Here is a 13,952-nt window from a genome sequence, read left to right as displayed (position 1 = left end):
GAGGGCTGGTTTGGTGGAGATATATTGTTTCAGTTTTTCTTTGCTATGGAGGGTTTTTATTTGACCTTCAGTTATGAAGGAGAGTTTAGCTGGGTTCAGTATTCTTGGTTAATAGTTGTTTGTCTTTAGGGTGTGGCATACATCATTCCAGTCAGGCTCTTCTTGCTTTGTCTCTGCTGAGAAATCTGAGGTGATTCTAATTGTTTTCCCTTTATAGGTGATTGATCTTTTCTCCTTGACAGCTTTAAGGATCCTTTCCTTGGTCTGAATTGATTCTGTGTGGATTATAATGTGATGGTGGGATGTCCTGTTCTGGTCTGGTCAATCTGGGGTTCTAAAAGCTTCTTGTATCTGAATAGGCCTATCTTTTTTCATGTTTGGAAGGTTCTCTGCTAGGATCCTGTTAAATAAATTTCCTAGACCATTAACTTCTGTTCTACATATTCCTTTACCCCCATTATCCTCAGATTATGCCTTCTGATGGTGTCTTCCAAATGTTGAATAGATCTATCATATTTCTTGGATTTGTCTTGGATACTTCTATGTGCTTTCTCTATAATATCTAGGCTGTCTTCAATCCCAGAGATTTGATCCTCTGTATGGTCTAATCTACTCTCATGACTTTCTACTTTTTTTTTTTTTAATTTCCTTTCCTTCTAGTTGGCTTTGATGGCTTCAACTTTTTTGTTGGAGCTTTGTTTTAGGTCTTGTATGGACTTCTTTTCTTCCTTAATTTGGTGTTCAGTGTTTATTGTCAAATCACTTAGTTGATTGGTTACGGTTTCAATGGACTCCCTTTCCTTCTGATGGGCTCCATTCAGCATTCCCTTTGTGGTCTTCCTGGATTCCTTCAGCTATCTGTTTATGGATTGCATGAATCCCTCTATTGATCTTTGTCTATTCTCATCCCGCTCACACAATTCCTGTATTACTCTTTGATTAGCTTCCCGCACGCTCACAGAATTCCTTTATTTCTCTTTGACTGTTCTCAGCCTGCTCACACAATTTCTGTATTACTCTTTGACTGTTCTCAGCCTGTTCACACAACTCCTGTATTAATCTTTGATTAGCCTCCTCAGGATCACAAGATTTCTGTATTAATTTTGGTTAGCCTCATCATGCTCACAAAGTTCCTGTGTTAATCCTTGGTTAGACTCATCTTACTCCCTATCATGCTCACACTGAGTCCTTTGCAGGTTTTCAATCTTTTCATTCACCATGTTTACCAGTAGTGTTTGTAGAGCTTTTTGGGAACTCTCCTCTGGATTATTCATTAACTATTTTGTCACCTGATTATCATGAGTGGGATGTGAGATACCCAGACTTGCCTTTTTTTTTTTGTTTCTCTGGCTTGTTCTGCCATTTGGTATGAAAGTACAATCAATTTCATTCTAGAACACTATTTTAAGGCAAGGATCAACCACAGGCCTGTAGTTGCACAGTTAAAATTGCTGCAGATAAATCTAGTTCAACAGATACATTCTATTAGCATCAAACAACTATGGATTAATGGGCTAAGAACATCAAAGAGGGATTCAGCAGACCAGAAATTAATAGGTTTAGGAAGAAATGTGACAAAAAATAGGATTAGAGGGATGTGGAGAGATAAAAGCAAAGAGTGAATTTAACCAAGTCTTAATCTAAGAGAGGAAATGGATAGAACAGAATGAAATGAGAGAGACAAAGAAACAAGAAAAAATGAAACAAACAAAAATTTAAATTTAAAAAATGAAACATTTGAAAATTATTTAAGTAGAAAGAAATAGCATTGAGAGAAGAAAAGGATAGGATGAGAGAAGGAGAGAGATAAAAAGGAAAAAAGGAGGGGCTGGGGGTTTAGCCCAGCAGAAGGGTGCCCACCCGGCACGCACAAGGCTCTGGGTTCGGTTCTCAGCCCTGGAAAAAAAAAGGAAAAAAGGAAAAAATTAAAAATTGGAATACATAAAAATTATATAGGTATAAAGAAATAATAATGCTATTAAGGTGTTAAGCCTAAGAGGTTGTGATTTGAGTAATAAATTTCTGAATTAAGTATGTACACAATGAGGCATAAGGTCTAATAATCTATGATGGGTATATATCTGGGGATGAGTAGAATTGCAATTAAGTCCTAGGGAAAAAAAAGACCAAAACGTTAAAAGAGATTTTTTAAAAAAGAACACACGCATGCACGCACACGTGCGCACACACACACACACACACACACACACACACACACACACACACACACACACACCTAAAATAAAAATTATGAAAGAAAAAAATAGAAAACATTTAAATATTTTTAAAAACTAGGCAGAAAAAAGAGTTCTTTGATTTTTTTTTTTTGTTTTGTTTTGGGGAGGAAGTTGGAAAGATCTTGTATCTCCCCTGTGTCCGTAACTTGTCTTTTGGTGGAGTCTCTGGTTTGCTTGTGGTGTTTGGTTTTCCTGTGGCTTGATTGGTTTCTTAAGTCAGTTTGTTTTAGCAGGCAGAAAAAAGTTCTACCTTACCCAAGACTTTGTGATCCTCCTCCCAGGCTAGTTCAGTGGGAGGGAGATATACTTTGAGTACCACAAAAGAGGGAGATGGCTGTTTCCTCTAGCTTGGAATTGCTGTGTTGAGGCTAGGTTATGGGTAGGGTTGAGGCCTATCAGCAATAAGTAGCTTATCCCTGAGGGACTAGCTCCTGAGACACTCACAGAGACCAGCCTGGAGTCATTCTCAGGATTTTACTGAGTTTCAATTATTTGTCTTTTATCCCTCCTGCTGCTGAGACTGTGGGCCTAGGCTTCAGTGTGGAGGAACAGCTTCTGGCTCTGTTTACCCAGTTGAAGAAAATCACTCCTGTGGGGCTGAGCTCCCTCTGCCTGGAAAGGGCAACTTTCTGCTGGGTGGAGCTGAGCTCTGCAGGTCAGGTCAGGTTCCTGTGACCTGTGGAATGGTTCCTATTGTTTTCTTTCAGGGCCAGAGTTGGAGCTAGCTGCTCTGGCTGGGCCTTTGTCAGTATCAAAGATGGAGATCTCCCGTGGTGTGGGAGGGGCTAATTCCCACCACTGCTTCATGAGAAAGAATGAGGATGTTTTGGGAATACTCATACAAGCCTCTTTGTTTCTGGGCCATCCATGAGCTGAAATCAGCAGGATGAAGATTTCTGCTCTTGTCAGTTCTTGCTGGTGGTGAGTAGAATCTGCTAGTACACTGTGTTTGGCACCTTTGTCCTGGGCTCTCTCTGTTGATATGGTGGTGGCAGCAGCAGCTGCCGCTGCTGCCTCCACACCCAGAGACACTGGCAATTGCTTAGATCTGTCTCCTTAACCAAGCTGCCTGGATTTTCTGTTTCTGGCCAAACTCTCTGTATTGTGATGGCACACTTGGTGTGATTCTGTGGCCTAGGACTGTTCACTGGAACACTGAAACTGCTTTCTATGAAAGAGCTTGTTTAGCCTCCAGCCTCTCCTCTGCCATCTTCCTCCAGACCTCCCGACTTGGTTCTTATTTTATAAAGTTGAAGAAGAACACTTGTAAAAAAATGTAGAAAATTGATTTGTTTCAGGGGGACTCATGTTTTTATTCTTAAGTTCATAATCTTAGCTAATATACAGTTTTAAAAGTATGCTAGCTATTGATGATAGTGAATATAGAATATAGAAGATTCTCAGAATATAGAATACATCTTTTCTTATGACTTTTGAGGTGTTCCAAAGTAACACAAATATAATAACTTTCAAGTGATTTTTTGTTAAAGTTGATTATGATTTCTTCTAAATATGCCTATTGATCTTGTGTTTTTTCACAAAAGAGCTTAGAGAGAAATTTTAAAATTTATGCTTCCTGTTTAAGTGGGATGAAAGTACATACCACCATACCCAGTTTATTGGTTGACATGGCATCTAGCTAACTTTTTGCCTGGATTATCCTGGAACTATGATCCTCTCAATTACTACCTAAAGTTAGTTGGGATTATGGCATTAGCTCTTGTGCCTAGCTCTCAATTTTGTATTTTAAATCTTACTTTTTAGGTAGCTAAAATGTAAAAGTGGAGACTACTTTTAGTATGTTTTAGTATTTATAAAATACACAAAATCAATCTTTTCTATCTCTCATTAAATAATTATATGATACCTGTTACATGTGTAACTTTGGTATTTCATATCATTTTCAATTCAGTTTCTTGATAAAAGAGTTAAAATAGGGAATTCTAATGTCTCTGAAAAAACTGAAGTATTTTCAAATGTAGAATGTATAGAAACATATTGGTGATCGTTATAATTTGTGTACTGTCTCTTTACTAGGTTCTGGTGTAATCACATCTACCAAAATTTTTAATTATGAGACTGATCCAGTGAGGTTTCTACTTATTGTTGATACTGGGGGAAGCAGTAGAAGTGTTTTGACTATTAATATAGTTGATGTTCCTGAACTTCCAGACTGTACTGCAGATCCCCAATTTTCATCAGGTACAGGTAGGTGATACCCCTAACTTTCAAATAATATTGCAATTTTTTTCATAGGGTAGTAGAAGACAGTCAGCAATCAAATATAAAAAGAAATGGGGATACACAATGGAATATTATGCAGCCATTAGAAATGACAAAATAATGGCATTTGCAGGGAAATGGATGGAGCTAGAAGGAATCATGTTGAGCGAGGTAAGCCAAGAACAAAGAGACAAACAGTACATGGTCTCCCTGATAAGTGGATGATGAATCCAAAATGTTAGGTGATAGGACAAAATTAACAGGACTTAAGAAACAAAGAACTCCCACTCATCTGGTTGAACCACTACTAAATATCCCCATGCTGCTGATCACATATATGGTATATAACATATGAGCACCGTTATATATTACAGACTGTGATAGACAATTTGCTCCAGGAAAGTTAGAATGAACTTGTGACTTTAAATGAGCATCATTATTCCACAATACCGTGAATTTCCGGAAATTAAGTAATCACTTAATCACGATCAAAAAAAAAAAAAAAAAAAAAAAAAGAACCTTGGGGAAGGGAGGGAGGGAGGGGATGGTAGGGGGAAAAAAAAAAAAATAGAATAAAACAGTAAAAGATCAAAAAAAAAAAAAAAAAAAAAAAAAAAAAAAAAAAAAGAAATGGGGGAGGTGAAGCTCAAGTATCATAGCTCCTGCCTTAACATTGTAAAGCTATGCATCTAAATCCTACTACTGCCCACACCAACAAATAAATAAGCATAATATTTCAATTGTGATATGATCATATAAATGAGAGACAGTAGTACTATGAAGGCAAATTATGTATGAGTTCTTCTGTGTGTGGGTTCACCAAGTCAGCAATATAATAAAAGCTTTCCCCTAAATGGCTGCAAAGTTATCTTCAATCTAAACACTGCTACGGCAAATGTGAAAGGGGGCAGGGGGAGGAGAGGGTTACTTCATGAAGAATAAACTGCTTGCACTAATGACCTGAGGAAGAACAGCATGACAATCAATAACTGAATACGAGTAGGATTGTGATGGAGAAAACACTGGCCATACTGGCCATGTCATATACAATAATTATTAAAAGATAATAAAGCACTATGTTACAAATGTCTCTTCTTATCCTAAGGGTAGAGGAAATATTTTGAAGTACTTCTGAGTGGATAGATGCTTGAAGTGAACTCACCTAACTGGATATAATGACTGGAAAAAGAGGAATGTATTATAAAAGTGGACAACATTCTGAAAGTTCAGATAATAGTTATTTCAACCTTTGCAGGCTACAAGGCAAGACAGAGGATATTTATATAGTACCTATAATAGAACAAAGAGAAATGCATTTTTAACAAACTTTTGATTATACAATAGCAGTAACTACCATTAGAGGTCTATGCATAAGAATATAGTTTCAAGGGGGGGGGGGTTAGAGCATATCCTTCTATTCCATAAAATACTAATAACTCAATATCAATAAATGGCTTTCTTTTTGTTTGTCTGACAGATGAAATACACAGAATTTTATTTTGGTTGATGTCTCATTTTTCTTTATCTTTGCAAATGAAATCTGCCATTGTGAAATATTTTGTCTAAATTTCTCTATTTTTTCTAATGATTTTTTTCCATTTGTGAAGATATTATGATGAATCTTAGTGGCTATTTTTTCTGACATCAATGTATTCTTTTATCCTATCTGTGGTGCCATTATGTAATAAGTGCAATCTTTTGATACATAATTCTGCAACAAAATAATTTACACTCAATCATGCCTTGAAAATGTGTAGCAAAGTCCACATTTTTGTTTTCTCATGATGTGTATGTATAATAATTAAAAACAATATAGTACTGAGAATATTATTATGCATGTACTACTGGAATTTATGCCTTGAAACAAGGAGAGCATCCTGTATGGTATTTCTATCACTTGACCCTGCTGTGGTCACAAGAACACAACAATAGAAAGTCCATAGCAACTGGACACCTATATATTTGCCTATTCTATTTATAAACAGTGAAGCTATAATTTTCTACAAGTTTTATATGTCACAGAATATTCTTCTTTTTTTGATTGTTAAACCGTTTCAATCCGTTTTTACTTAAACGTATAAGAAGCCTTTTTTGCTCACAGAGCATAAGAAAACAGGCAGCAATATTAGTTTTACAAATGTGTAGGAATTTTATTTCTACAATTTGAGGAAGGAAAAGCATACTTTGACATAGAAAGATGATAGTCATAAGAGAAAATGGTAGGCTTAAATAGTGTGTGAAACTGATAATGAATTGAATTTCTGTGCATGTCATTGTCTTTTAATGTGCTCGTTCATTTCTAGCAGTGCTGCAATCAAATCCAGGGCAGTATACTCCCTAGGAAAATGCTCTGGCATTGAGTTACATCCTCAGCCCAGTATATCACATGTGACAAGCCTTTGTTGTATCAAAGGGGGGATTTAAGTTAGCAGTTTTGCATGCAGTTTGTGCCTAGGGCTATAAATGTTTTGTAATTGAAACCATGAGTTTGGATGAAATTATTCAACCACCTTAGAAAATTAGAATTTAAGAGGATATAGCACCAAAGTTTGAGGAACTCCTACACTTACTGACGTGAAGAAGAAACGTGACCTGCCAAGAAGACTAAGAAAAAGCAGGGAAAGAGATAGAAAAATAATTATGCCATGAATGGCAATGAAAGTAATTCAAGAGATCTCCAGGTTGTTATTGGTTTTGAATTCCCTCACCACTTCACAGAAGAATGAAAGTATCAAGTTCATTTAATTAACGAGACAGAGAAAGTGATAACCGGTGGCTCTGAGAAATGTTTCACAGGTGTGATACTTATGGAAACCAGCATGGAACACACTGATTAGTAAAACTGAAGAAAAAGAAGATATTTCTTTAGAAATTTGCATTTGAAATGATATTGTCAGACTGTATGGGATTTCAACATTTGTGTCTGATTTGCTTCTTCTTAAAAAATGTTTAGATAATTTTAGAAAAAAATGGAGAGGATTCTTTATGTGGGGAGGTTGAGGACATGAAAGAGAAAATAAGAAAGAGATGGTTCAAAACACAGGTGGAATGAATGAGTGATCTATCAACTCAATCCATCTAACTACTAACTACTTATATGCCTATATTTACAATAGTTTTATACTTAACAAATTAAAAATATCTTGAAATTTAAAATTTTATCCTTTCACTGAACCTCAATTCTGAGAAAAGTGCTAGTGTTAAGGATCTCAGCTTATTCGCATGTGTGATTTAGAATGTTCTATATTATTTAAATTAAAATATAGTATCCTGAAATCTTGATTTGTTATTCCTTCACTAGAACTATCATAAAAATAATCTATGAATTTCTTTTGGAAATATAAAAATAAACTATTTTAAAGTTTGGGTAATACAAAACAATCTATTAACAAAATTCTGTTAAGTGAACAAAATTCTAAGTAACCCATATTAAATACCATTTAAGTGGGCTATAAAAATAAAGTAGGATGTTTATATAGGAAACAGCCTCAACTATATGATGCTCTTTAAGAATTATGGAAATGCCAATTTTATTTATATGTAATATTTACTCCATTGTGTCAATAAAAAACATTCTTTTACCATTTTACCATTACAAATTGTATTTGATAACTATTTACAAGTTGTTTTTCAACATAAACAAAGATATCTTCAATGATACTAGTTAGAGACATGAATAAGTCATCATTTTTTTTCATGTTTTTTTTTTCTTTTAAGGAATGTTACACCAGCTCTCTTGGGTTCTTCGACCCTTTCTAAATCTCAGATCCTGTGGTATTGAGGGTTCTTGAATACCACCGGCACTTACTCTTTTCTATTCCCCTGCTAGCTCTGTCCAATATATGAGTACATTCATGGACGACCAAATAGGAGGGCAGCTATGGAACACTGTAGATTATTAAGAAGCTGCTGGTTGGGATTTGGAAAGCTCTAATAAGTATTTTGTGTGATATAAGAACTTAATAGCTCTTCAGGAAACTTGCCAATGTTGATTTTCCCAGGCAAATTTTTCCAGAGCTCCTCAAAAGTTTTACAATAAAATAAAACCTACAGATGTGTGATGTTCTTTTTCCTGCCAAGAAAAGGAGGAAGAATCAAGGGCCTAACCTTTGAAGAGAAATCAATAAGATGGACACTAAGTATCCATTTGTCTGGCAGCATGGGGGTTATTAACAACATTTTTGGGAAGAGTTTCTGTTTGTAGAGAGAATTTAAGACTGAGTGGGAAGCCACAAACTATACAAACTGTGGCTCTGAAGAAAAGAGAGCTTGAAGTCAAGTGTGCAGTTTTAAATGAAAGAAATGAACTAACAAGAAGGCAGAAGGGAAAGCCTGGAGGGGAAGTTAGAGTTATGTCCCTCACAATGAGGGCTAGAATTAGGCACCTCACAATGAACAGTAGTTATCATTAGTGATGGAGTTCTTTACTCTTACTACAAAAGAAGGGAAGTATGTTCAAACAACCAGATTTGCACATAGCATGAGAAAGGTCAGCTGTCAGTAGCATAACTGCTTCTATTTAATCTGTGCAGTAACATGAGAACTTCTTTACTGGCAGCAACATGGAAGGGCAAGGAAAGAAATCAGAGATGAGGTCTGAAATAACTATTATAGAAAGCTGAGGAGTAATAGAATTGGGAATTACTTACAAGCTCGACATCGTTAAGCCTCTAGTAATACACTTGGCAATCAATAACTCAGGATTCTGCTTGTGAAGTTGAACATAGTGTGAGAAAATTCCAACTGGGCAAATCGAAAGATGTTACATTCAGGATTCAAATTAATTTGTATCAAAATCACATTCTTGATGTCTGCATATCTTTTAGCCCTTATATGTGTCTTCTCCTCCTACGTTTAACATATTTTATTTATGGAGTGGACACACCTTGAAGTAAACAATATTTCTTCCCTTCCTTCCTTCCTTCCTTCCTTCCTTCCTTCCTTCCTTCCTTTCTTCCTTCCTTCCTTCCTTCCTTCCTTCCTTCCTTTCTTTCTTTCTTTTTCTTTCTTTCTTTCTTTCTTTCTTTCTTTCTTTCTTTCTTTCTTTCTTTCTTTCTTTCTTTCTTTCTTTCTTTCTTTCTTTCTTTCTTTCTTTCTCTTTCTCTCTCTCTTTCTTTTCTCTCTTCTTTCTTTCTTTCTTTCTTTCTTTCTTTCTTTCTTTCTTTCTTTCTTTCTTTCTTTCTTTCTTTCTTTCTTTCTTTCTTTCTTTCTTTCTTTTTTTGCAATGCCACTCTTCATTGTCAGAACAAACAGCCAACTACATTAAGGAAAATAGAGAGGACAACAGTTGGCTCTTGGGGAAGTTATGTCAACGGGCCTGTAAGATAACTTTAGCTTCATGGTCAGAAAGGCTTCAAACTCCAGTCACAGGTGAGACAGGTGAGAGAGAGGGAGGGGGAGAGAGAGAGAGAGAGAGAGAGAGAGAGAGAGAGAGAGAGAGAGAGAGAGAGAGAGAGAGAGAGAGAGAGAGAGAGAGAGAGAGAGAGAGAGAGAGAGAGAGGAGAGAGAGAGAGAGAGAGAACACGAGTACACGAGTACACGATGTGAATGAAGAGGAAGATGACATCCAAGGCCTCCTTTTAGGAGTAGACAATCTTTCTAGTAATGATTTTTTCAGTATGTTGAGCCAGCTATTACTTTTGTTTTCTTTCTCTTACAGTTTTCTGAGTCATTCCTTGCTTAACACAGACCTAATGATGGCATGGAAACTTGAGACATTATTTGCTAGTATTTTAAAAACTTGTTTTTTATTTTTAAAAAAATCACTTAAAGCTGTTATGAATTTTGGTCATGCTCTGCCCTCAAGTTACACTGAAGTTGTGGCTTTTGTGTAATGCTATTACTTCTTTCTTTTTCCATTTATGGTTTCTGAGAAAATATTGGGAAGCCATTGTAGGTACTTCAGGTACCCAAATTGTCTAGTCACTCCCTTTAACTATGTCAGAAAAAACCCTAAAATTTATTGTGGAACTTTTCACAATTTATTTCTAGTATAACATATAAGGTTGACACAGTGAAGCATGTACAGTAGAGAAAATTCTTGTCTTGTTGCTCAACTTGAGTTAAACTTTATTTTGAGTTAATATTCTAAAAGACTATAATGCAACACATAAATGCACACACTTAAAATGAATAAGAATTTTTAAAAACCTAATCTAAGTCTTTCTATTCATGTTATAATTTGTGACCTAGACCTTCAGCACTAGCAATTAGAGTAATCTTTTGTGGCGCCACCCTGCTTGCTCACATTAGGGCAATTTGTCAACATATTCATCATGATGTTCTAGATAGCTGCTACAGATATCATTGAAGTGTAAAGGAAATATGCTCTGTGAAACAGGAAGGATGACACAAGAAAGATAAAAATAATGTGAAAGAGAGGGGAAAAAATAGATTACTTCTTTACAAGGTTATCCAAGCCCCACTGACTAATCTGAAATTAATTTTGTTCTATTGTGGTTTATAGCAATACCAAATGAACAGCATTCTTTAATTTTTGATAACAATGAATTGATATTTGTTTCACAGCTACATTGGAAATTGCTGAGGACTATCCATTATTTCAGTCCATTTATAGACTGACTGCCACTGATGAAGACTTTGCCAATGGTGACAGGCTGACGGTAGGTAGTAGCCATCATTGTATCAGGTGCATATAGTTTTGCAGCAGAGGTACAGAGCAAGGTACTTGAGATATTTTTCAAGACTCATAACATTTGACAATTAAATGACATGCAATGAAGTTGAAAAACACTTTATGCAATGTTGAAATAATATCTTAAAATAAAACATTGTGTTGAGATGTACAATTGTGTCATGGCTTCTCATGAAGATGAAGTTCCAGTAAGAAGATAGTGATAGGAAAAACTGCAGTTTGGCCTTTTGGATAGTTAACAGAAATGTTTCAGCTTTGTAACCATTTCAACAACAGATGTGAATGTAATTATAAATATATGTATTTCTTGATGCTTCAGTATCCTAATCACTAAGTGTCTAACTCAAACAGACTTATTTTCTCATAACCAATTCATGGTTGTAAAGTCTCTTAGAGATTTGGCAAAATAAAAAGAACCCATAAAGTTCTATCTGGAGAATTTAGTAGTGCCTTGGACCACAAAAATCAGCATGCTTACTCGGCAGCTGTTTCTTTTGAACACATATTGAAATAGTTTACTATTTCTAACTTAGGAACTCATAGTATTAACTAATGGAGCACCAAGTGGTGGTAGTAGCTGTCAGTCTATTTGGGGAAAGTTATGGTTTCACCATAGGTTCATGTTGTGATATTGGGGAAATCACTTAATCTCTCCTGCCCTTATTTTTCACAATTAGAAGAGATTTATTTTTCTTTGTTTTGCTTTTCAGTGATATATGTACTGTTGTCAGTCAAAGTACCCAAAGTCCCTTTGGAGTGCTCCCAATATATTTTGTTGTAATCCAGTCAATATGAAATGGTTATGAAACACTAGATCTTTCTTAATAGATGATGTCTTTCAAACAGCTTTACAAAAAAAAAAAAACATATAGTTTCTTCTGAAAATAGTTCTTACCAGTTTTGACATATGCAGGAATATGAGACGGACCAGAGGAAATAGTTTCAAATTTTGGTGTTTTGAGAAACAGCTATATTTGTAGAGATAGGATGAATATCAGATTAAAAAAATCACAGCTGTAATTCAACTTTTCTCCAGTAAATTGTTACCTCATTCCAAGCTAAGTTTTCTTCAGATGTTTTGAAGAATAGATTTATCTACTTTCATTGCTTCCCAGACGTGGTGACAACTAAATTAAAAACGAAATAAAAAACAGATAATAAATCACAAATTACATACTTGATTCTATTACTACTTGAAATTGTTTTATACTTGTAACTCTTGTTTCTTGTTGTAAAACTCAAACAGTGACCCACAAGCTTATTTTTATATTCTTTAAGACATATTTATTTACTGGATCAGAATTAAGTATTTATTAAAACTCTTTTAGAAAAAATGTAGGGATCACAGTTCAAAGCCAGCCCAGGCAGAGAAGTCTGTGAGACTCTTATCTCTAATTGACCATCAAAAAACTGAAAGTGAAACTTTGGCTTATGTTATAAAGTGCTAAACTTGAGCAAAAAAGCTCAGGCCCTGAGTTTAAGCTCCAGGACAGGAATACACACACACACACACACACACACACACACACACACACACACACACACACAAACACACACACATATATAGCATAAAGTTTATGCTGTATATGCTATATATATTATATATATTATATATGTTATATATTATATGTAACATATATAAAGCAAATGCTAAGCAAAACACTGGTGGCTGTCATCCTAGCTTTGTGGAAGACTAAGATTGGAAATATTGAACTCTGAAGAAAGCCTGGGCAGAAAAGTCCAAGGGACTTCTCATGGAGATATGCAGTGGATCATACTATCATCTTAGCAAGATTAAAAGCCTAAAGAAGGCAAAAGACAGCTCACACCATGTCCTGGAAGTGACATTAATTAAAAAACAGCCACTAAGGTGTGGCTCAAGTAATAAAGCACCACCCTAGCAAGCACAAAGCCTAGAGTTCCAATTCTAGTACTGTAAAAAAATTGCAAATGTTTGGTTATGATGTTAGGTTAAACAAATAAAATTATTTGTAATCTGTGAATGAGTCTAGAATATAAAGAACATCTAAAGTTAACTGCTGTGCAAATTAAAATAGGAGAAATTCTGCGTATTTGCATTTTAGCTTTTGTGTGAATTATGTATGTTTTATTTTCCTAGTACACCATTGTGTCACAGTTATCTGGACCGAGGAGAGGAGCAAACCCTTTTGGAGTTGATCCTGTGAGTGGTGTTGTTAGCTTGAGAGGTGAAGATTCTTTGGACTTTGATGCTGGATATCATGTAATAAAATTGTTTTACTTATTTTATGTAATGTATTTATTTTATCACTGTTATTGTAAAGGAATAATGGTGTTTTAAAATTCACTTCTAAAGATTACATAGTTAAGATGTAGCTCTTATGAAAACCAAAAACAAAGCATGGAATCATATCTTAACTTTTTTTGTTCTACTTAAAGAAATTGATGGTATTGGGGTTTGAACTCAGAGCCTTGCAACACTTTTAATTCTGTGTGGGAAATACTTTTAGAATTAGTATTTTGAGATTTTCTGAAGTGAAAAATGAAGGCTCTGTAAAGAGGAGCAGTGCATGGAAGAGAAAGATGCTAAATTGCTATTCAGATATTCTGTCTACACAAAAGTGAGGTATAAAGTTTGAGAATAAAGGTTGTTATTAACTAACACCATATTGCGTAAACACTTCCATTTTCAAAAATAAGTCCACATGTAATGACTTAATAAGTTGACTTAGAAAACAGGGACATGGGGACAAGATAAAGCATGATAAAAATATTAGAGAATATGCTGCTGGTTAGATATTTAGGAGGAAGAAGAGTTTAGATTTGCAGATTGAGCTCAACTTTGTAGTCTAAAGGAA

The 13,952-nt window shown here is 35.2% G+C and overlaps 1 protein-coding gene across 1 annotated transcript in view; it reads left to right on the top strand.

Annotated features, from left to right (window-relative positions):
• LOC138810082 (cadherin-related family member 4-like) overlaps positions 1-13,952 on the top strand; it is a 115,416-nt gene that overhangs the window by 11,447 nt on the left and 90,017 nt on the right. The window contains exons 3-5 of the mRNA XM_069997265.1: positions 4,275-4,445; positions 10,989-11,083; positions 13,235-13,357. Coding sequence (XP_069853366.1) covers positions 4,275-4,445; positions 10,989-11,083; positions 13,235-13,357 — 389 coding nt within the window. The remainder of the gene's footprint in view (positions 1-4,274; positions 4,446-10,988; positions 11,084-13,234; positions 13,358-13,952) is intronic.

This window comes from Dipodomys merriami, unplaced genomic scaffold (genome assembly GCF_024711535.1).
Source record: "Dipodomys merriami isolate MVZ:Mamm:240054 unplaced genomic scaffold, mDipMer1.0.p SCAF_5, whole genome shotgun sequence".
Classification (NCBI taxonomy): Eukaryota; Metazoa; Chordata; class Mammalia; order Rodentia; family Heteromyidae; genus Dipodomys; species Dipodomys merriami.
The sequence above is the reverse complement of the archived record's forward strand: the minus strand, read 5'-3'. Positions and strand labels throughout refer to the sequence as shown.